Source organism: Rhinolophus sinicus, linkage group LG07, assembly GCF_036562045.2.
Source record: "Rhinolophus sinicus isolate RSC01 linkage group LG07, ASM3656204v1, whole genome shotgun sequence".
Lineage (NCBI taxonomy): Eukaryota > Metazoa > Chordata > Mammalia > Chiroptera > Rhinolophidae > Rhinolophus > Rhinolophus sinicus.
The window spans coordinates 72182095-72207252 of NC_133757.1; the positions used below are offsets into that span (position 1 = coordinate 72182095).

The 25158-nt window shown below is 44.7% G+C and overlaps 1 protein-coding gene and 1 long non-coding RNA gene across 2 annotated transcripts in view; one reads left to right on the top strand and one right to left on the bottom strand.

Annotated features, from left to right (window-relative positions):
* The window catches only part of LOC141572677 (uncharacterized), a 67915-nt gene extending 49914 nt beyond the window's left edge, over positions 1–18001 (top strand). Inside the window, exon 3 of the long non-coding RNA XR_012498033.1 lies at positions 17723–18001. This is a non-coding gene — a long non-coding RNA (uncharacterized LOC141572677). The remainder of the gene's footprint in view (positions 1–17722) is intronic.
* Positions 15735–20036, bottom strand: TNFSF14 (TNF superfamily member 14). The gene is made up of 4 exons (XM_019710756.2): positions 19705–20036; positions 18405–18441; positions 18122–18163; positions 15735–17421 (listed from the first exon to the last, which is right to left on the bottom strand). The coding sequence occupies exons 1-4, from the start codon at positions 19921–19923 to the stop codon at positions 16994–16996; spliced, it is 726 nt and encodes a 241-aa protein (XP_019566315.1). The 5' UTR covers positions 19924–20036; the 3' UTR covers positions 15735–16993.
* Positions 20037–25158: the final 5122 nt, after the last annotated feature.

Genomic DNA, 25158 nt, shown 5'->3' on the forward strand with positions numbered 1-25158 from the left:
TAAATTACTGTAGCCTTATAATAGGTCTTGATATCTGGAAGAGTAACTCCATTTTGTTCTTCTTCATGAAGACTGAACATAGGTAAATGCTCTTCTAGATATGTAACCAATATAGATACATATGTATGGTCACAAAAAGACACTTACAAGAATGCACCAATTTCATTTAAAAACTCATAGGCAAAAGTTCTAATGAAACTGTTAGCAAGTACCCAATAATGTATAAAAAGGTCAAGAGGCATAGGAAAAGATGCTCAACATCACTAACTATCAGGGAAATGCAAATCAAAACTGCAGTGAGGCTTCTGGTCAATCTGGCCAAGTAGGTAAACACTGTGCTGGCCTCCTCCCATGACCACATCAGTATTACAACTAAACTACAGAATAACCATCATTGAGAACCCCCTGACGTCTAGATGAACAGAAGTTGTCCTGTAACTAAGGGTATGCAGAAGAAGGCAGGTCAAGACTGGTAGGAAGGGCAGAGATGTAAATGGGCTGGCCTCACACCCACATGTGTGTGTGATATCAGGAGGGATATCTTGGCTGTACAGGTCCCCCTGAGGAGTGAGAGGTCCAAGTCCCAGATTGGGCCCCATAGCCCAGGATTCCAGTGCTGGGGAGAGAAGTCATCACAACTTCTGGCTGTGAAAACCAGTGGAGATTGTGGCTTAGTGAGACAGAGGGCTTCTGGATTTCCAGACATTTCTCTTAAAGGGCCCGTGCATGGATTCACTCATTCTGAGCTCCAGCATTGAGGCAGCAGCTCAAAATGCCAGGAACATACAGGGAGGAACTGAATTGTCTGGCCTCAGGGTGAGGGCTGGAGGGACAGCATTTTCCCTCCTGCCACCCAGCCTATACACAGGCAGGCACTACATCTGAGTTTCCAACAACCTGGCCGAAACCATTTGCTCTGCCCTGGTGATTCTCTGAGGTCCCACCCCACCCAAATTGCAGGTGCACCCAAGCTGCTTCCAGTGACTTTCCATACAAATTGCCTGTCTTGGTTCATTCTGTGGACTATCCTAAATTCTCTCAAAGGTTCACAAACAACAAACAAGCAGCATCTGGTCTCAGCATGCCCCATGCCCCTTGCCAAAGAGCCCCAAGCCTGGCTCTAGCAGCAGCTGGACTCAGTTTGCAGCTTAGCCTCTCTCAGGCACATACAAGCCCAGGACAAGTGCTAACCATGTTCAGGTCACTTTGTAGCTCACACAAAATGGCTCTGGGTAGGGCACAGACAGTGGCCGAACTTGGCCTGTACCAAAGCCCCTCCCAAGAATCTCCAGAACCAACACATCTGGTGGCCAGCTTCAGACCATGCCAGAGCACCACCGAAACACCTCCACAAATGACTTGGCAGGCACCAGAGACACACTAAAGTGAATCCTGCTCTGTAGAGTCAACCCCTGCTCACAGTTCCTCCACTGTAGTCATGGCCAGTCCTCACAACCAATCAATCTGAAGGTCAACCATCCCACTGACATGCAAACAGCAACAAAGTCTCAACCACAACAGGAGGGCACACAAAACCCACACAAAGAATACATCTGAAACACCTGGCTCTGGTGACTAGGGAGACTGTGCCACTGAGGCCCACAGGTCACCTACTATATAAAGCCACTCTACCAAGACTGGGAGACATAGAAGCACTACCTAATACATAGAAACAAACACAGGGAGGCAGCCAAAATTATGAGAAAAAGAAACATGTCATAAATGAGAGAACAGAAAAAAGCTCCAGAAAAAGAATTAAACAAAATAGACACAAACAACTACTAGAGACAGAGTTCAAAACATTGTTTATAAGGATGCTCAATAATCTCAGTGAGAACTTCAACAAAGAGATTAGAAACATGAAAATGGAGAGAGAAAACATGAAAAAAGAAGCAGTCAGAAATGAAGAATACAATAACTGATATGAAAAGTACTTTAGAGGGAATCAACAGTAGATTAGGTGAAGCAGTGGACTGAATCAGAAATTTGGAAGACAAGGCAGCAGAAAAACTGAGTTGGAACAGCAAACAGAAAAATGAATTTAAAAAATGAGGATAGTTTAGGAGACCTCTGGGACAACATCAAGCGTAACAACATTTGCATCATAAGAGTACCAGAAGAAGAGCGAAAGCAAGGGATTGAGAACCTATTTGAAGGAATAATGACTGAAAACTTTCCTAACCTGACAAAGGAAATAGACGTGAAAGTGCAGGAAACACAGAGAGTCCCAAACAAGATGAACCCAAACAGGCCCACACTGAGACACATTATAATAACAATGGCAAAATTTAAAGACAAAGAAAGAATCCTAAAAAAAGCAAGAGAAAGGCAAGTAGTAACTTACAAGGGAGCTCCCATAAGACTGTCAGATGATTTCTCAACAGAAACTTTGCCAAGATATGAAAGCAGCCTGGGTGTCCATCAATGGATGAATGGATAAAGAGGAGATGGTGCATATATATAATGGAATATTGCTTGGCCATTGAAGGGAATGGGTTTCATTTATATGAGGGACCTAGTAATCAAATTCATGGAGAGAGAATGTAGATGATGGGAGTGAGTGCTTAATGGGGACAGAGTGTCAGTTATGAAAGAGAAATGAGTACTAGAGATCTACCATACAGCATAATGCATATAGTTAGCAATACTGTATTGTAATCTTAATTTTTTTAAGAGGGCCTATTTTATGTTAAATGTTCTTAACATACGCAAAAAAAGAAGGTAAAAGGAAAGTTTTAGAGGTGATGGTTAAAGTTATAGCATTGTTTATGGTGATGATTTTACAGGTGTTTCCTTATCTACAGACTTATCGAGATATATATATAAAAGATGTGCAGATTTTTTGTATGTCAATCATACCTCTATAAAAAATAAATGTAGGGCCGGCCGGTGGCTCAGACGGTTAGAGCTCCATGCTCCTAACTCCAAAGGCTGCCGGTTCGATTCCCACATGGGCCAGTGAGCTCTCAACCACAAGGTTGCCAGTTCAACTCCTCGAGTCCTGCAAGGGATGGTGGGCTGTGCCCCCTGCAACTAGAAACGGGAACTGGACCTGGAGATGAGCTGCACCCTCCACAACTAAGACTGAAAGGACAACAACTTGAAGCTGAACGGCACTCTCCACAACTAAGATTGAAAGGACAACTTGACTTGGAAAAAAGGCCTGGAAGTACACACTGTTCCCCAATAAAGTCCTGTTCCCCTCCCCCAATAAAATCTTTAAATAAATAAATAAATAAATAAATAAATAAATAAATAAATGTAAGATGTTTTAAACCACTAAAAATAAAAAGTGAATTCACAGTCCTGTGTTACTTTTTCTTTTTTTGATACTTGAGTTGTTTTATTACTTTTGATTAGTAATTTTCATTTTTGGAAGAGTATAAAAGGATATTTTTTATCCTAAGAAATGTTTGTTTCGTCAAATGTCTTTGCGTGGATTATGTATGATTTTAAATAAATATAACACATTAAAAAAAATTTAACCAAACTCTCACTTTGACTGCTGTGCGGAGAATGGCCTGTAGGGGGCAAGAGTGAATACAGACAGATCATTTCTGAGGCTTTTGAAACTGGGGGAATGACTGAATAGCATTAGACTTTGATAGATTCAATTTATAAATAAATTTATAAACAAAAAAGTGTCTCTGGAAATGTCCTAAAGGATAGGAATAAAATATGTCACTTCTAAACAAAGTAGAAGAAGAAGCTGGAATGAGAAAAAAAATCCAAAACAAGGCAAGGAAGGAGAGAAAAAGAAATATAGAAAAGGAGAAACCATCAGAAAGCACAAAATAAATCCTTACATACCAGCAATTGGAATTAATGTAGATGGTCTAAATCTATGCTATTCCATACAGCAGTCACCAGCCTCAGCTTCTTTTGAGTACCTGAAATGTGGATAGTCTGAATTGAGAGGTGTGAAATGCATACCAGAATTTGAAGACCAGGAATAAAAAAACAGGTAAGATATTTTATTAAAATTTTATATTGATTGCGTTTTGAAGTGATAACATTTTTTCCTCCTTTCTTCCACCTTCCTGTCCCCCCACTCCAGTTTAAGCCATTGTTTCTCTGTCTAGTTGTGTAGGACACAGCTCCCTGGCCCATGCTGGCATTATGAGCCTTGCGCTCCCCCGGGCTGAGGCAGTCGGTCGCCAGTTGTCGGTCGGCCTCTCACAGCAGCTCACAGCAGCTCTCGCTGGCTGCTGGCCACTCACACTAGCCACCAGCAGCTCATGGCAACATACAACAGCCCACCACAGCTCTGGCCAACCTCTGGCTGCTCACGGCAGCCCAGCTCCAGGGAGAGCTGTTGTTCACAATCTTAGCTGTAGAGGGTGCAGCTCACTGGCCCATGTGAGAATTGAACTGGCAACTTTCATGTTAGGAGCTCTGCGCCACAACCACCTGAGCCACCGGGCCCAGCGATAATATTTTGGATATGTCGTTACATAAAATCTAAAGGTGAAGGGATTAAGAAATACAAATTGGTAGTTACAACATAGTTGCCAGGATGTAAAGTATAGGGAATACAGTCAATAATGTTGCAACAGTTATGTATAGTGCCAGGTGGGTACTAGACTAGTCAGGGGGATCACCTCTTAAATTATATAAATGTCTAACCACTATGCTATACACCTGAAACTAAAACAAAATAATATTAAATGTGAACTGTAACTGAAAACCACAATTAAAAAAAATTAATTTCACCAATTTTTTTAACCGTTTGATGCGGCTGCTAGAAAATTTTAAATTACAGAAGTGCTCACATTAAATTTCTATTGGACTGTGTTAGTTTACCCAAATGAAAGACAAGTATTATCAGGCTGGATAAGAAAAATTAAAATCTTGCAACATGTTTACATTTAAATATCAGCAAGATAGCAAGTTTCCCATTAAAGGATCTAAATAGCCAGAAAGAAAGTTGTTTTTACCCTGTTGTTATCAGACAGCATAGACTTTAATGTAGAAAGCATTACTAGAGATAACTAAGTCTCTGTCATGAAAATATAACAATTCTAAATGTGTTTGTGCTTATAAACATAGTAATAAATATTATATTTACTTCACAATAAATGAAGAAAAAAATGAGAGAACTACTCAAATGTGTAGTAGATGGTGTGAGTTGAGATGTACTATTAATGTAAAATGCTGTCCAGAATTCTAAGATCTGGAATGGAAAAAAAAAGATATAAAATACCTTATATTAGATAACTGCACCACCAAAGTGGAAGATTTTCAAAGTACCCCTCTTAGCACTTGATAGCAGACAAAAAGTGAAGATACAGATTTGAACAATATAATGAACAAGCTTGATCTCATGGCCATGTATATGGAACATCCATAGAGCTACTGCAAAACAAGCGATGTAAAATGCTGCAGCCACATGGAAAACAGCATGGTGATTTCTAAAAAAAAAAAAAAAAATAGAATTATCATACGATCCAGAAATTCTACTTCTGGGTCTATACCCAAAATAATTGAAAGCAGGGACTCAAAGACATATTTGTTCAAGGCAGGGTTATTCACAGTGGTCAAAAGGTGGACACAACCCAAGTAGCCATTGACGGGTGAATGGATAAGTAAAATGAGGCATATATCTACAATGGAATATTATTCAGCCTTAAAAAGGAAGGGAATTTTGACACAGGCTACAACATGGAAGAAACTTGAAGACATTGTGCTCAGTGAAACAAGCCTGACACAGCCAAATACTGTGATTCCACTTATATAAGGTCCCCAGAGGAGTCAGAGTCATAGAGACAGGAAGTAGATGGTGGTGCCAGGGGCTTGGGGAGGGGAAGGGAGTGAGTGTTTAATGGGGACAAATTTCACTTTGGGAAGATGAGGAAGTTCTGGAGATGGATAGGGGGGACAGCTGCACAGCAGTGTGAATGCATCTAATGCCAGTGAACTGTGCACTTATAATGGTTAATTTTGTTATGTATGTTTTGCCACAATTTTTTAAAAAATTAATTTAAAAAACAATTGGAGAATCTTTCTTTCTCCTTCCATTTCCTCCCCTCCCCTCTCCCCCCACACACACTTTATAGCAGCCATTAGGAAGTCTTGTAGTTTTCAAGGATAAGTATAAATATGGCTGTTTTACTAAGTGGCACTAAGAGGTAATAAATAGGCATGAGAAGCTCAAAACTTATAGTATGGAAAAGGAGAAAAGCAGATACAATTCATTAACAAAACAGAGCACAGGGAATGCAATATTTTCATCTCTGGAACTGGAAATTGTTACATATCCAACTTCTGACCTGTAACCAGAGTAACACTTAGAGGAACATTTATCGTCTTAAATGAAAGTCAATGAGTTATGTATTGAATTAAGAGAGTTAGAAAAGAACAATAGAATAAAAATAGAATAAAAATATAGAGAGCATAAGGAAGGAAACAATCAGAAATTTTAGAAAACAAACACATAATAAGAAGGCCAAGATTTAGTTTTTTGTAAAGAAGAAAAAAGATAAACTTTTGGTGACATTGATCAAGGATAAACAAAGAAAAGGGGTAAATTAGAAATATTAATGATGAAAAGGGGACATAATTTCACCTGCAGAGGTTGAAAGAATAATACACGAAGAATGATTTTATTCACCAGTGTAGCATCTATTCATCCAAAATTGTAAAAATGTAGATAAAATATTCAAATTTCTAGAAAAATGTAGCTTTAAAAATTTGAATCAAGAAATACAGTCTGAAGAATTTAAAACTCATTAAAGAGTTTAATAATAACTTTAAAAACTTCCCCCACAAAAAATCCCTTCCCACAAATAACACACCAGATCCAGATGTGTTTACAAGTGAGTGCTACTAAATATGTGTGTAGCTAATAATGCTAACTGTACACAAACTATTCTAGAATATAGGGGGAAGAAAAAAAACCCACATCCAGTTTCTTTAATGAGGTCAGTATTGCTTTAATACCAAACACTGAAAAGAATAGTTAGTGAGTCAGAAAAATCTCTCTCCAAAACACAGATGCAAAAACCCTGTATAAAATATCAGTAAATTAAATCCATTAATGTATTAAAAAAATACGTCATGATCAAGTTGGATTTATTCCAGGAATAAAAGTTTGAATTAATATTAGAATATTGATTAAGATAATTCACCACATTATCAGTCTAAATGGGAAAAATCATGTGATATTCTTAATAAATGTAGAGAAAGCATGTAATAAAGCTCAACATTTATTCATGATTTAAAAAAAGTCTCTTAACACATTAGGGATAGAAGGGGACTTTCTTAATCTGATAAGGGCTACCTAAAAAACCCTACAGATTCATCACTAATGGTGAAACAGTGAAAGCATTCACTTAAAGATCAGAAACAAGACAAGGATGTCCATTTTAGGGACATTTTTTCAATGTCATTGTGATGACTACAGACATCTGTTGCATTGTATGTATCAGCAACAGATGTTAGAAAATATAATTTCAAAAAGAGATGCCATTTGGGCGGCCCAATGGCTCAGTTGGTTGGAGCGTGAGCTCTGAACAACAGGGTTACCGGTTCGATTCCCACATGGGCCAGAGAGCTGCTCCCTCCACAACTAGATTGAAGACAATGAGCTGCTGCTGAGTTGCCGGTGATGGGCCAGATGGCTCAGTTGGTTAGAGCGCGAGCTCTCCACAACAAGATTGATGGTTCAGTTCCCACATGGGATGGCGGGCTGCGCCCCCTGCAACTAAGGTTGAAAACGGTGACTGGTCTTGGAGCTGAGCTGCGCCCTCCACAGCTGGATTGAGGGACAGCGACTTGGAGCTGGTGGGCCCTGGAGAAACACACTGTTCCCCAGTAGTCCCCAATAAAAATTATAACAACAACAACAAAACACTTCTACACTAAAAAAAAGACATACCATTTATAACAGCACCAATAAATGTAAAGCACTTATAAATAAATCTAAAAATCATGCAAATTATTTATGAAAAAATTATGAAACATTATTGAGAAACATTAAAGAAGACTTAAATAAAAAGTTATACCATGTTCATTGGTTGGAAGACTCAGTATCATAAAGATATCCGTACTCTCCAGTTTGATCTACAGATTCAATGCAGTTCCAGTAAAAACCTCAACCAGGTTTTTTCATGGAATTGACAAGCAGAGTAAAGGACCCTACATAACTGAGATAATTCCAAAGCAGGAGAATAAGAAGGGCCTTGACCTACCAGGTAGTAGGACTTCTATTCAGTATATTAATGAAGGCAGTGTGGGCTGGGATGCGTCTGCCTGGCTTCCTCTTAGGAAATGAAGGGTGCTCTCAGAAGACATTCCTTGTCATCAGAATGATGGGAACATGACAAGTTGTTGCTTCTCCTAAGTTAGATATAAGTCCGGAATACATACGAGTATTAGCCCTGCTTTTTTTTTTTTTTCTTCTTAGCTACAGAGATTTTAACCTAAAATTGGGGTACATCCTCCACTGGATGCCTACTTTATATAAGTTAGTGTTTCTTTATTTTATGCCAAAATAAGCTGTTACTAAGTTTAGAGTTTGATTTAGAATATGTGTGTATCTATCCATTCATCATTCATCAGTCTTATTTATACATCTAATTGACCATCCATCTATCCACACTTTCACTCATCCACCTATTATCCATCCCCAACCCATCTAACCACCCATCCAAACCCCCATTGATCTATTCATTTATTCATCTGTCTTCTGCCTGCCCATCTATCTGTATGATTATAGCAAAGGGCTTTCAAGATCTGTCTGTTAACTACTGATATGTAGTAAACCACCCCAAAGCATGATACAGAACAACAACTTTTCTATTTGCTCACAGTTCTGTGAGTTGGCCTGGCAGGGCTTGGCAGGACTGATTTATTTCAGCTCCAAGGGCAGGGGCAGCTCATCTGGGGCTGGTGGAACTATTAAGGTTTCCCTCTCATGTCTTCCATCCTCCAGGGCCTCTCTGTCCACCCATTCTCTCTCGCAGGACAGTTGTACTTCTTTACATGGCCACTCAGGGATCCAAGAATGCAAAAGTGGAAGCTACTAGGCTTCTTACGGTCTAGACCCTAGAATTCATGTCATGTCATTTCTGCCACACTCTATTGGTTAAAGTAACCCACAGTTCATTTATTCAGTCATTGTTGTTTGAGGACCTACTGTATATTAGGCACTGTTCTGGGTTCTGGTGATATGAGATGAATAAAACAGATAAATTCTCTGCCCCGGTGGAGCTTGCCTTTGGTTCCTGCGCTTTCTGTGCAGTAGAGACTCCATATTCACTCTATTTAACATGTGAAGTAGGACTGAGGTCTTTATTTCTTCTGGTAACTTTTTTCCCCACCCATAATAGGGAAACCTTTTTACACGCCCTTACTCAGAACAGAGTACATTTCCAGGCTTCAGGTTCTGGGCAGGGGTCCTCAGTTACCCTTTCTCTCTGTGCCACAGATCTGAACGACATCTCTGCCCCTAGAGGTTCTCAGATCCCCATCTCTTTGCCCAAAGAGTCCCAAAGAGTCTACTTTGGGACTAAACCCTCTTGCAGCAACAGCTCACCATTGTCACTCTGGCTTTAACTTTTCTCTTCCTTTTGGCATCGAGGGACTTTTCTTTCTTTCTTGCAAGCTCATCTATATGCTACAGTATTTTATTATACTTTACTCAGTATGTCTAGATGTTTGTAGTAGAAACAGGGTCTGTCTGTGCCAGTTGAGTCTCCTCTAAATAGATTGGGTTTCGAGGAAACAGACTCTGAAATGGAGATTTGCATGCGGGGGGGGGGGGGGTTAATTGCAAAATGCTGTCAGGTTCGACACCTGTGAGGGAGTGAGGGCAGCAGGACCCGGAAGAGAGAGGACTTGGACGTGATGCAGGAACCACAGGGGCTTCGGTGAGTCTCATGGAGGGCGCTGAAGCTGGGTTGGCTCTTCAGAATTATCCTTACTTAGCCTCACAATTTTGGCTAAACCCAAAACCTCTTCATCGCTTTAGACTTTTGGAGATTGATGCCAGGAAGAGACTCATAGGTTAGTCCTGCTTTCCATCATCTCTCTCGAGAAGGAATGAATATGCCACGTCAACTACTGCTAGCATGGGGGAGGGGACGAGTGAAATAAACAGTCATATCAACAGCAGTGCTCAATATTTACTGAGCACCTAGTATATGCCAGGACCTGCTCCACTGAGCACTTGGCATGTGCTAACTATGCCCACTAGTGAGGGGTGTATTATAAGGTATGACGAGGGGAGGGTATTATTATCCCCATTTTATAGATGAAAGACTGAAGCACAGAGAGGTGAAGTCAGCTGCGTCAAGGCATCCAACCAGTAGCTGACAGACGGAGATTTGGGCCAGAAGAAGGAAAGAGAAAGATCATCAATTATTATTTCAAACATTTTATCCCTCCCTGCAAGGTATCTTTGAATCTTCTCAACAACTTGATAAGTAATGAGCTATTTCCCCCCACACATTGTACAGCTAGGGAAACATAGACTCAGTGAGGTGAAGGGACTTGACCAGGGTGACAGGAGAGCCCCAAGGAGTGTGGAAAGTCCGTTCCTAGGGTCAGGTTTTGGTGAGTGTCCTGAGTGAGAGGCAGTATGAGGCATGGAAGAGAAAGGGTGGGGGATACAGGAAAACTGGTTGGAAATCATGGACTTCAGGTCCCAGGACATAGGCTTCAGAACCCTTCTCCCAACTCTCATCTGAGGGCGTCCAGAACATGTGAGAGGGAGACCCCTCACACCAAATAGACACACATAAGAATGTTCATCATAGCATTGTGTATAATAATATGAAACACCATATGTGTCCATCAGTAGGGGAGTAGATGATAAAATGAGGTCTATGCATAGGCTGGGGTACAACATGGTAGATCTAGGAGTGTGGTTTAGGGCAAGGGCTCTGGGTCAGAAGGCTGCACTATTTCCTAGATGAAGAACCTTCAGTCACTTCACCTCCTCATGCCTCAGTCTCCTCATCTGTAGTAAGGGGACAATAATTGTATTAATATCATAGGATGGTTATGAGGTTTTAGAGATGATGCCTGTTAAGCCCTTGGCACTTGGAAATCACGGAGCAGATCAAGTGTCAGTAAGTTTTTCTGCGAATGAGGACATGTGGGAGCCTCCAAAATTGCTCCCCTTCACATCCTTTGCCAACCAAGATAGTAAATCAAATGCAATGTGGCATCACAGTGGCATGGCAGAAATTACTGCCACACTTGAATGTCTAAAAGGCAGGGTGACCAAAGTCTCAGACCCCTCAGTGATGAGGAACTGGGTCATCCCACGATGTGAGCCACACAGACCAGAAGCTCCAGCTGAGGGTGGAAGGAATGAAGAATGGATGGCAGGAGAAAGAGATGATAAGCCTTAGTTGAGGTTTCTAGATTCAGCTGAAGCAGTGGGATCTGGGGCTCATCTCATTTACTTCCACTTTTCTGGTTGAAATAGAGACCAACAAGACTCCTGCAGTAGCTTTCCCCAAACGCAGTGAATCTCTTTACAAAGCACATGGATTCGAGTGGCGTGAGGAGCAGACCATCACGGATGGTGTGGTGTACCACCCACATCCCCATGACGTGAGTCTTCTATGGCTCCTGTGACGAATTACTTAGAGGCTTAAAACAACACACATCTATTACCCTCCAGTCCTAGAGTCAGAGTCCAAACCTGTTCCATTGGGTTAAAACCAAGCTGTCAGCAGGGTTGTATTCCTTCTGGAGGTTCCAGGGATGAATCTGTTTCCTTGCCTTTTCCAACTTCTGCGGGAGGTCACCTGCATCCCTGCGCTGGTGGACAACCCTGCCAGCCCCACCGTCCCCAGCAGTCACATCCGTCACTCCAATCTCTGCTCCCATTGTCACATCTTCTGTGCCTCTGCTTCTCTGCCTCCCTCTTTGTCTTGTAAGGATCCTGCCTCCAGTGCCTCTCTCCACCCTGTCAGTCAAGAACAAGCTTACCCAGGACTGGTGGAAAGAGGAGAGGTTGTAGTAGGGCTGCCATAGCAAAATACCACATACTTGAGGCAGGGGGTTGTTAAACAACAGAAATGTAGTCTCTCACAGTTCCAGAGACTGGCAGTCTGAGATCAAGGTGGTCAGTAGGGCTCGTTCCTTCTGAAGACTTTTCTTCTTGATGGCCGTCTCCTCCCCATGTCTTCACATAATCTTTGCTCTGTGTGTGTCTGTGACCTAATCTCTTCTTATAAGAACACCAGCCATATTGGATTAGGGCCAGCTCCAATGACCTCATTTACCTTAAGTTTCTCTTTAAAAGTGCTATTTCCAAATACAGTTACATTCTGAGGTACTAGGGCTTAGAACTTCAACATATCAATTTTAGCTGGGGTAGGGGGGCACAATTCAGCACCCCTGACAGGGGGGAAGTTCCTGGGTTTTAAAAAAAAGAACCCTGGAAACATGGAAAGTCCCCCAGAGAAGTTCTAGGGGTTCTCAAACCCAGCAGAGGTTTGAGTTCTGTTCCCCACTACAGAGACCAGAGGTGGTGCAGGTCCCCAAAAAAGGAAATGACTCAATAGCGTCTCTGGGCAGTTGAAGCCACAGACAGCCTCAAAGAGTTTCCTGGCCAAAAATCAGTCTCATCACCAAAAATCAGCAAGTTTCAGGAGTAGCAGAGAAGGCACCATTCTTGATAGTTCACAAGTATAAAAATGGAGGGCGATGGATCAGAAACTGACTGATGTTGGGTACATGTGTGGTTGTATTGCACAAGAATCGAATGGATCCCTCCCTCACCTTTAATTTCTTGTCATTTCCTGAGCTCCCTGGAATTTTGACAGTCTCGGGAAAGCAGCAGGTGGGGAGGGATGGTTCCCAATTGACTGATATCAAGTTCTTACCATCCTGGTGCAGAGGGATTTTTGCATAAATTAAGTTGCACTGGGAATAAAAAGGAATTATTTGCACTCCTTGTGAGTTGAGATTTATGTATCCTATTTACGTGTCTTAGTTTGGGCTCCCACAGAGGCAGACCTGGGAAAAGAATTTGGGGACAGGTCTTTCCTCCAGAAAGAACACAGCCCTGCCGACACCTTGATTTTAGTCCCATAAGACTCATTTCTAACTTCTGACTTCCAGAATTGTCAGATAATAAATTATTAGGTTGGTGCAGAAATAATTGTGGTTTAAAAGGTTAAACATAATCGCAAAAACCACAATTACTTTTGCACCAACCTAATAGTATTGTTTTAACTAAGTTGGTGGGAATTTGTTACAGAAGCAAAAGGAAATGAATACAACTACAAACTCTCATTTTTCTTGAAGCTCCTGGTCATTTCAGACTGTAATCTATATTCACACCTTTGATGGAAAAGTGACTTAACCTCTCCGTGCCTGGACTTCCCTATCCATAAAATGGGTATTATAACAATACTCCTCACAGAGTCATTGTGAGAAAGAAATGAGTTACTGTGAATTAATACATTTAGCAGAGTGTCTGGCACCCAGTGAGTTCATTAGAAGTGGGGCCTATAATTAATAATCATTATTACTTTAAGCAAAACAACCACACAAGCATGATGAGGAAAGGCAGCTGACCTTCAGCCTCTGTGAGGGAGACAACTGGAAGTGGCAGACACTGTTGTGGGCTCATGCCCTCTCCCAAGGAGACAGCCGCTACCCAACCTGGATTGTTGTCACAGCTTCCAAATTTCCAAGAAAATCCAGAAATCTGGATTTGTTCATGTGCAAAGTTTTGTAATGTTTAAATATTGGCTATTAGTTCCCATTTAAAAAACACACCCAGTGACTAGATGTGGCCTATGGATGAAAGGTCACCTTTGGTGTAATAACTGAAAAGAATCTGAAATTTAAATATGCACATGATTACACCTATGCTTACAAAAAGAGTATGTACTAAGGATCAAAGAGCTTCCTATGGGCCAAGCTCTGGAAAAATACTTAAAAGCTCAAGTCACTTCCTTTCGTAATAACCAGGGTAAGACAGAGGCCACTATTCATCCTGTTTTACAAATGAGGAAGCTGAGGCCCAGAAAAGCCAAGAATGGATGGATTCCAAGATCACCCAGCTGGGAAATGGCAGAGCAGAGATTTGAACCCAGACAGTCTTGCTCCGGCATAAGAACCATTCTGTTTCTCTGAGAGGCTGCATCTCAGCTCAGTGTTTGAATGTAGTGACATTTAACAGGAGGGATGTAGCATCATAATAAGAAATTAATAAATGACTTTATTACTATTATCTTCACTTCTGAGTCTTGGCAAGAGGTGAAAAGAAGAGGGGCCAAAGGGAGGGTGAGGATGGCAAAATTCAAGTCTTGAGGAAGAGTCGATTGGGGCGGAAGGGAGGGTAAAATCTGTAAAGATGCTGGAGCCCAGAAGGTGAAAACGGAAATCAAGTAGATAAAGTTCTAAGAAGTTGAAAAGTAGGTTAGTGGCCTGAGCTAGGCGCCTCCTGCCCCCACACTTTGTATGAAGTTGGGTTGGGTGTCCTGCTGCACCAGCCTGCGCACTGCCGGGCTCTCTCTGCCCCCTCTCTCCTTCTTCTCTCTCCGGGTTTTCCAAGCTCCCTTCCACCCCTACCTATCCTCCTTACCCAACCTCCCTCTTCCTCTTTTTCCTCTACCTCAAGGCGGGAAGGCCCCTCCCAAGAATGGTCTTTGGAGGCTAAACTTAGCGAGAGGTTCCATCCCCAAGACGGAAGTTGGTGGCTGCTTGTGGCTTTGATAAATATATTGGCCCCACACTTTGATCTCCTCATCAAAGCCACGGAAACAGAAAGACCATAATGAGAGTAAAGGAAACTCCAGTGGGGGCTGGAGCCAGGCATTTGGGGCTGTCCCACCTCCCACCAGCCCAGACAGGGCAGAGAAGTATGAAGCCCTATGTCCTTGCTAGGGGCGGGGGTGGGATTGAGGACAGCGTCCCTGCCACCATCTCTACATATGGAACATGAGGGCAACAGTAGCTCCTGCCCAGGCACGTAGGTATGTAAAGATATGACACGAGATGTCTGGCATAGAGAAAGTGCTCAAGAAATGCTCTTCTTAGCATTTCTAAATCACTTATGGCACTCACACACTTATGGAGCTCTGACTGTGTACCAGGCACCATACAAAATGGCTTTTTCCATGACAGGTCTGATTTCATCTTTACCACAAACCTAGGAGGCAAGGACTGTTGTTACCTCCCATTTTACAGAAGAAGAAACCGAGGCACTGAGAGGTGATGGAACTTGCTCAAGGCAGCTAGGAAGTGGAATTGGAACCCAGGACCATTGGATTGTAAAGCCTGTTTCCTTCACTCGTGCACCAGGCAACAATGTCAGCAACGATATCAATAATAACAAGAATAATTTATTCATCTCTGAGGTCTGAGCCCTCATCCTAGGCTCCTGGAAAGTAAGACTTCCCTCCAGCCACACTAAAGTGTGTTCATCTGCACAGACAATCTGATTTGTATGCATTTCATTATCTGCCCCTCCCTACACACTCTTCCCATGGTCCGGTTACACCAGGCTTCCCGACTGCCACTCTGTACTGGTGTCTGCAATCAGGGTGCTTGGCAGAATGGAGCCTCCACTTCCTCAGGAATTGTGGATTTGAAGGAACGGCAGATTCAGGCATGAGGTCTCTGCTTGGCCCCAACCTTCCTGCATGCAGTTGAGCCAGCTGGGTTCAGGTTTCTTATCCATAAAGTGACCTCTGTGGGTCATTCCGTCTATTTCTCTGTCTCTACAAGTCACCCTTCCCCTAAGAACTAGACAGACCCAGGTGCAACATTTGCCGTTTATTCCAGGACCAGTGGTCAGGGGCCCAGGGTTATGGACAAAGTCTGGTCCTCACCCCAGGACGTGTTCATCTTCGCTGTGTGTGTGTGTGTGTGTGTGTGTGTGTGTGTGTGTGTGTGCGCGTGTGTGTGTGTGTGTGTGTTGTGTGTTTGTCATCGTGATGCTGTTTACGTTTGATGGGCCTGACTGTGACGTGACATGTGGAAGTCTGATGTAATGATCACGTGTGTGAATGTATGGCCCATGTGAGTGACTCAGGTTGTGATTGTCGTATGTGTCATGCAGTGTGTGTGACTGAGTCTTTACGATGACATATGACATATGTGGTTGTATGAGAATCTGATGCTTTGTGTGCTTGAGTCTGTGGTTGTGAGAGAGAGATTGTGGAGCTGTGTGATTCTCTGTGATGCTGTAGATGTGTCTGTTTCCTTCCTCCCTCCCTACCTCCCTCCCTCTTGCCTTCCCTTTTTCCCTGCCTCCCTCCCTCCTTTCCTTCTTCATACATTTCCCAAGTGCCCACTATGTGCCAGGCCCTGGCCTCGGTGCTAAAACACAGCGGTGGTGTCCCTAGTGGGGTATGAATGCTTAGCAGGGCCAGACAGCCAGGCATGGTGGGAGCATTTACACCACAAAATGGGGAAACGCTGCCAAGCCTGTCGCCTCCTGGGAGAGCTGGCTGGCTGTCAAACACATCCCTGGGCCTGTGTCTCTGAGCATAACTTTTCAAGACCAGGTTGAGGTGTGGCCATAAGCTGGTGGGTGGAACTTGAGTGTGACTGTGACCTTGGGTGGGGCTGGGTGCTCCACATGGAGGAGTCCTGATGACAAATCCTCCCTGCTCACACTTGGGGAGGGTGATGTTTCCCATTCTCAGCCAAGTCCCTAGACCCTGACACCACACTTTCCTCAGAATCAAAAGTATAAATACCCACCCCTGGCCCCTTCTTCCTGAACATCAAGCAGATCAGCTTTACCCCCTGTGTCAGGGCCTACAGACCCCCAAGTCTCCAGGGTTGTCTGTGGCAGGGTCTGCGGTTTCCTTTAGTCCTCTCCAGAGGTGCCGGCTGGTTCTCCAACCTCCAGGGCTGGCTGGGTTCTTGGCCCCTGGTGGTGCCCGCTGAGCTCCCTGGCTGCTGAGTCTTGGGGTCCTCCAGGCACTCTCCAAGATCTCTGCTTGTTGGGTTGTCTGTCTCCTGAGGCACCTCTGCGGTCAGAACCCCATCCATTCCACTGTCACTCCATCCTTCACACCATGAAAGCCCCGAAGTAGGACCGGGTGCCGTCACGGAGTCGGACCAGCCGCGCATCTGGCACGCGGACCACCACCTCCTCCCCGGCGTCCAGATGCACCACGCCGCCCAGGAAGCTGCTGTCCCACCAAACACGGGGGCTGGTTCCTCGCCCACAGGGTGACTGCAGGCTGACCAGCAGCTCCAGCTCCTTGGGGTAGCGGGGTGTGCGCTTGTAGAGGCCGTGGGTGATAGGCAGGACACCGGTCTTTCCCTGTGGGCAGTCCACGCCGCCCAGCTGCACCTTGGAGTAGATATAATAGTAACCAGTCCGAGCAATCACCAGGGCGCCGTCCCGGTAGCGGAGGTTCCTCAGGAAAGCCAGGCCAAGCTTCGTCTCCCATAGCAGTGGGCCCCCGCTGCCACTCAAGCTGAAGTTCGCTCCTGGGAGGGAGACAAAGGAGGCTGGTCAGCACACGGCCCATGCTTGCTGTGTGGACTTAGGCTAGTTGCCACCCCTCTCTGAGCCCCCACCTGTGCTAGGCTATTTGAGAGCTTTACATGTATTAATTCACTTTATCCTCTCTTTGCAGGTGGGGAAACTGAGTCACAGCCAGGCAAAGTCACTTGCTTCTTATCATCTTAACTCATTTCGTCCTCTTTTGCTGGTCAGGAAACCAAGGCACAGAGAGGTGAAGTCACTTCCTTCTTACACATCTTAATTAATCTCATTGCCCTCTTGCAGGTGGAGAAACTGAGGCATGGAGCAATTAAGTGACTTGTGGAAAGAACCAAAACTTGTAAGTGGCAGAACTGCGGAGCAGAGGCAGAAGCCACCGTGGTCTGGCAGCCTTACAACCTCTGTGCGCCTCGGCTTCTCGCTCTATAAAATGAAGATATGACTAATATCTGCGTAGGAGTTAATGACTTCATATGTATAAAGCATATTACGGTTCATGGCACGTAATGAGCCCTGCTGTACAAATAAAATTAGAAACACAAGGACCTAGGCAGTGCGTGTGCTCTGGGCAACTCTGTGAATAAACATTGAATGAATGAATATTTTGACACGTTGTGTGTCTGCATGGTTTTCCCAGAAAAACCCTGACCCCCACCCCACACCAGGACCCGGCATCCCACTCACCTGTGAGATGTGCTGCTGGGTTGACCTGGTGGGATCTCCGCTCTGAAAAGAGGGTCAGAGGTCAGAGGTGAAGACAGTAGAGGAGGGGTAGAGCCAGCCTCCCAAGGGGTCATCAAGTCCATCCCCACCCTTTCCGGAGTGACCCAAACTTCTGCTTCTCAGGCTTGGGGGAAGGGCACCTGTGGGGCTTTGGGCCAGTTGTGCAAATTGCATTGGGAAATAGGGGTGGGGGCAGTGTGGGAACCGTCCTAGCTCCTCCCCAGGGACCAAGACCCTGACTCACCTTGTATCAGCTGCTCCCAGGCTCCAGCATTTTTCTCCTGAAAATGCAGAGGAACCCAGGATGAGGACCTGTGGGGCCCACACCCTGGTATCACTCAGACTCACATGCAGACCGTGGGCACAGCACCACCCTCAGACACACACCCAGAGCCACGTGCACAACACACCCAACAGCCTGGTAACAACATGGGACCTCCGTTTTCTCCTCTGCAAATGGACATATGAAGAGTGCCTGCTTAGGAGCCGATGAATTCATATGTGTAAAGCAGATCACAGTGTCTGGCACATAGTAAGCATGCTATAAGTGTTTATTCAATAAATAATATTCAAGATGCATGGACATAAATGCCAACATGTAAGCATGGACAGTGGCACTGGACACTTAGGTGACACACGGACCAGACATACATGGACACAGATACGTGAATGCATGGTTTATGGATCCAGGTGGGACTGCACACACAGAGACCCGGAAACAAACAACATCAACCCACAGGCTGTGGACAGGTAAGGGCATGGCATGCGGGTGCGTTTACACAAGGCAGCAGCATAGGTCCTCGTGGGCACATGGACATGCACAAGCGGCCACCAGATTTAGACACAGGGAGAAATGACCAGGAGACACAGGACATAAAGTCTTGACCACATGGGACACACATACCGACAGGTGTGGTCAGCAGACAGACACATCCACAGCCAACCAGAAACTGACTCCGAGATTTTCAGAGACTTGGGCAAAGTGGATCAGCGACAATCTCAATCTTGGTGACCAGGTATTGTAAGCAATAATTAGCAACGTCAGAATGTCAGTTCCAGGGGTTACAAACAACAAAACTGTTTTATAAAAATTAAACTTGCAGAGAGACTAGATCTTAAATATTCCCAAACTAGAAGAAATGATAATTATGTCACATCATAGAGGTGTTAGTGAACACTACAACGGCAATCATACTGTAATATAAAAGTATCAAATCAATACGTCGTACACCTTAAACTTCGACAATGTTGTATGTCAATTATATCTCAATTTTTTAAAGAAAGGAGTGTCAATTTAAATTGGTTGAATGATTGCCATGTGCCAGCTACCGAGGGCACCACACACGTACTATCGTACTTTATTCCCTATGAGGTGGACACTCTTAATTTCACACTCATTTTACAAATAAAGAAACTGAGGTTCAAAAAGTGAATGAGTTTGCTCAGGGCCACTCAATGCGTCCCTCAGTCCACAGACCAGCACACAGAGAGATGCACAGCCACACAGGAGACCCACCCTCCTCGAGCCCCCAGGCCCCACTCACCTGCAAGGGGGTGACCATCTCCCCCAGGCGCCAGTGAAGCTGCAGTAGAAACCAGCCCTGCACAGCCAGCCCAGCCACCAGCAGTAGCAGCAAGAAGCCCAGGCCCAGCCGGATAGCACTGCAGCGCTGTCTCCGACGGCTGCTCTCCAGCCTCGTGATTGGGATGTCCGTCTGTCCATCCACCACAAACACTGAGGGCCGCACAACCATCTCCTCCATGCCTGTGCTGATGAGGCCACGAGATGCTCAGGCTAGGCTGTCACGGCTGAGTCCTGTGGGCTGGGAGGAAAACCACAATTGCCCAACGCTCCTGGGCTTCACACGCTGCAGAAGGGCGCTGTGGGTCACAGGGCTGCCTTTAGAGCTGGGGTTCAGCCCCTCCCCTTTTCCCCTCACCCTCCTCTTTTTCCTGTCCCCCCCACCCCCGGCTGGTCCCATCTCACTCTCACTCACACAGTCTCTCACACTTTCCAGAGGCAGCTGAAGATGTGACTCAGGTGGGGACTGGAGAACAGAGGCCCCAGCTTTGCTTTCTGGCTGCTTCATTCACTTGGTCGCCGAATATTAATCAAGCATCTCCTGTGTGCCATGCACTTGTCCAGGTTCAGGGACATAGCTCTGGACAAGAGAGACAAAAGTCTCTGGTCTTATGGAGCTCTTATTCTCGGGTGAGAAAGACAATGAGCCCAATAAATAAGAAAATAATATATAGGGTTTTAGATGCTGATAAGAGCAATGGAAAATACAAGAGTGGTTTGTGTGTGCGTGGGTGGGTGAGCGTGTATATTAGGTATATTAGTGTGTGTGCATGTATGTGTATGCTGTATGTATGTGTGCATGCATAAGTGTGCATGGAGGTGTGTGCAGGTGCAAGCATACGTGTGTGCGCATGTTTGCACGTGGTGTGTGCAGGTGTACGTATGATGTGCATGCATGGAGGTGTGTGCAGGTACAAGCATACATGTATGTGTGCATGTTTGCACATGTGGTGTGTGCAGGTGTATGTATGGCATGCGTGCATGAGTGTGCCCGGAGGTGTGTGCATGTGCAAGCATGCATGTGTGTGTGCATGTGTGCACATGTGAGTCTGTGCAGGTGTATGCATGTGTGTTTATGTGTGTATGTGTTTGCATGTGCATGCATGCAGGTGTTTGCATGTGAATACATGTGTGTGTGAATGTGTGTAACCATGTGTGCATGCATATGGAAGTTTTAAGTTTTAATTGGAGCTCACAGTCATGGGGTAGAACCATTGTCCACCAAGGCCTGGGAGTCATCCTGGACCCCTCCCTCTGTCTTGTCCTCACATCCCACCCTTCAGCAAGTTCTCTAAACTAGATCTCATCCCAACTGCTAGCACCCTAGCTAAGTGCTATGAACTGAATGTTTGTGTCCCTCAAAATCCGTATGTTGAAGCCCTAAGCACAAGTGTGATGGTATTTAGAGGTGGAGCCTTTGGGAGATAATTAGGTCATGAGGGTGGGGCCCTAGTGGTGGTATTAGTGCCCTTAGAAGATGAGACATGACAGAAATACTCTCTCTTCACCACGAGAGGACAAAGTGAGCAGATGGCCATCTGGAAGGCAGGAAGAGAGCTTGCACCAGAACCTGCCCAAGCTGGCACTCTCTCTGCTCTTGGATTTCCAGCCCCCGAACTGTGAGAGATAAACGTCTGTTGTTTAAATCACTCAGTCTAGGGTATCATGTATAGCTGCTCAAATGGATTAAGACATTAAGGTGCCCATCACTTCTTGCTTGGGTCGTTGCAGTAGCTTTCCAGCTGGATATACCACTTTACCTCTTGCCACCTTATAATTCATTTTTTACTCCTAGCTAGTGTGACATTGCTTATTTATATTATATTATATTATATTAATTATATTGAGGTGAAATTCACATATAAAGCTAACCATTTCAACATGAGCTCCTCAGTGCTATTTAATACATTTACAATGCTGTCCTCTATCTAAAACATTTTCAATGTTTTAGTAGGAAATTCCATAGCCATTAAGCAGTCACTCGCATACCCCAATCTCCCCAGCCCCGGGCAACCACTAACTTGCTTTCCTGTTCTATGGAATTTCCTGTCTGGGATATTTCACAAAAATGGAAACAAGCAATATGTGTTCTTTTGTGTCTGGCTTTTCTCACTGAGTATAATGTTTTCAAGGTTCATCCACATTGCAGCGTGTGTCAGAGTTTCATTCCTTTTTCATGGCTGAATAATATTCTGTTGTATGGATGGACCACATTTGTGTGTATCTATTTATCTATTGATGAACATTTGTTTCCACCTTTTGGCTACTGTGACTCATGCTGCTGTGAGCTGGCATGCACATATATTTGTCTGGGTGCCAAGTTGCAATTCTTTAGGGTAACTAACTTGGAGTGAAATGGCTGGAATTAGCTTTTTAAACACTTAAGATAGCTCTCACCTCTCCCTTGTTTAAAATCTTTCAGTGGCCTCTTATTGAGCTTATAGGGGTTAGCAAATTATGGCCCATGGGCCAAATCTGGCTGACCCCTTATTTCTGTACAGCCACAGGAGTGGCTCTCGGGGGTGGCAATTTATTGAGCAGTGGAGACCCAGCTGGGAGGTCCTTCTCTGTCCACTAAACTCCACTTCACCTCCCTGATCAGCCGCCAATGCCTCACTGCTGTCCACACCCAGTTCTGGTCACATTGGCCACCACCTACGTGTTGGAGTGTCCTCTGCTGGTGACTGTCAGGCATTGAGTGGATGAATCTCATTCTGTAGGTTGGTGACTCAACATACTGCCTTGCCTCTGGCCAGCTAATCCAGATGAGACAGCTGGCTCTTGGGACAGAGGCTGGCTGAGACCTGGAGCAGAGAGAGAAACTGGCTTGGGGTCACCCTTCACCCCCTCCCCTTGCCTGGACCTTCAAGCCTCATGCTGATCACTCTTCATCCACAGAATGTCTCCAGCAGGGCGGCAAAGCACGTCCATCATCCCGATGGTCCATCCCAAGCAAACAGGGCATGGCAGGGTCAAAGTACCTTCATAATATCCTCAATGTTATCGATCATCCCTCAAAGCTTAAAATATTTAGTATCTGGCCCTTTAGAGAAAAAGTTTGCCATCCCCTGAGTTTAGAATAACACAAAGTGGTCATCACTATCTTGAACCCCTTGCACACTTGCTCACACTGCAACAGGTGTCTCAGAACTTACTGTTCCCTCTGCCTGGAGCAGCCTTTCCTAGATGCCTCCATGGCTGGCTCCTCTTTGTCATCTATGTCTTGAGTCAAGAACACCTTCCTCACAGGAGCCTTCTGCGTTTACCTGTATTAGGCAGGTTCTTCAGAGAAATAGAACCAACATCTAATCTATATCTATATCTATATTTAATCTACATCATCTATCTATTTATGTATATATAGAGAAAGACAGAGACACAGAGACAGAGAGAGATTTATTTTAAAGAATTGGCTTGTGATATTGTATGGCTCGGCATGTCTGAAATCCATAGGTCAAGCCAGCAGGCTGGAGATTCAGTTGAGTTGATGTTGCAGTCTTGAGTCTGAAGGCTAGAAAGTCAAGCAGAATTTCTACACCACTGTCTTGAATTCCTTCTTCCCCAGAAAATCTGATTTTTTGCTCTTTAGCTGATTGGATGAGGCCCACCCACATTTTCAAAGGAAATCTGCTGGGATTCACTGTAGGTGTGAATCCCAGCTAAAAACAAACAAAAACCTTCACAGCAACATTTAGACTGACATTTCCCAAACAACTGGTCACTATAGCCTAGCTAAGTTCACACATGAAATGAACCATCCATCAATCTAAATGACCTTTATGGGTGGCCCCATCACAGGAGGGCCTTCTCATGTCACCCTGTTCTCCTTTCCTTACTGTCCGAAATTAACTTCATGCTGTTGTTAGAATGTAATTTTCATAAGATCCTGTCTGTGTTGTTCACAAATTTGAACCATAGACACTCAAACCAAACAATACTCCATGTATTAAAGAAATGAAGAAAATGGACCCCACGGCAGGAGAAAGGGGAAATAAGCAAGAAAAGAAATGAGATGTACATAAGGGGGGGCAGGCAGATGTCAGCTGGGATACCTAGTGAGTGATGAAGATCTTTGAGTCTCCCCATCACAGAGGTCTCTGACAATTGGGGACTGGAGGAAAAAGGGGTGGTCTGTGAATGTGTTCTTCCATAGTCCTGGAAACAGAAGGTGGGGATTTCCAGGACCTGGGAGTCTTAGGGGAAGGGGGATGTGCTCGGGTGGCTTCCAGGTTCAGGAGTTTTTCCCATGATGACCTAATCCAGAGCTCTGAGGCTAGAACCCACCCTCAACAGCCCTCAAGGAGCTAGAGGTTAGAAGAGGTCTTTGGGGCCCCAGTTTCACTCTGCAGCCAGTTGTTCTACTCCATCTGGTGGTTGCCATCCCCACTTCCACCCACGCAGTTCTGGTGATGCTGTGACCAAAATAGCCTCCAAGACACTCCTCAACTGCTGACTCATGCCTTCCCCTCGCTCACTCACTCAAGGCTCCTGCCCCAAATATCACCCTGCCCACCCCTTACCGCCCTGTCCTGGGTACAGCCATCCCACTCAGTCCTACAGAAGCATTGATGAATCTGTTCAGGCCCATCTAGAATGTGGTGACTGTGAGGGTGGGGTGAGCCTAGAGAACAGCGAATGGAATGTAAGTGACATAGGAAATCCAGTGAGAGTGAGCTGAGGATGAGGAAAACAAATGAGATAATTATAAGAACAGGTAAGAAAGGAGAGGAGGACTGTAGGGTTATGATGCTGATGAAGACACAGTTAAAGATACAAGGGAAGGTGCAGGTGAGAATCTAGGTAAGAACATTGATAACATAAATATAAGCATAAATTTACAGATATGGATGTAGATGGGAGCCAGGTAAGGAGGCAAAAAAAAGGCAGGTGGATACAGGTGAAGGCGCCAGTGAGAATGTTGTTAAAGATGCTGGTAAGAAGACAGGAAGAGGGAGAGATCCAAGATGGCAGAGTAGGAAAATGCTCTGCTTGCCTCATCCCATGAATACATTAAAATTACAATGAAATTGTAGAACAATTAACCTGGAGAACCACTGGAAGTCTAGCTGAAAAAAAGTTTTATAACTAAGGATATAAAGAAGAAGCCATGCAGACACTGGTAGGAAGAGTGGAGACATGGAACAGGCTGCCTCAGACCACTGTGTGACTGTTGAGAATTGGGAGGGGTGACTCAGCCATGGAGGTTCACCCCCAGAGGAGCAAGGGACTCCAGCCCCACACCAGGCTCCCCAGCCTGGAGTACTTGTGCCAGGAAGATGAGCCCCCACAATATCTGGCTGTGAAAAACAGTGGGGATTCTGACCATCCGGGTGGGTTGGAAGGCTTCAGGAAACCCAGATGTCCTCTTAAATGGCAAGCGCACAGACTCACTCACTCTCAGGCACTCACCCTAAGC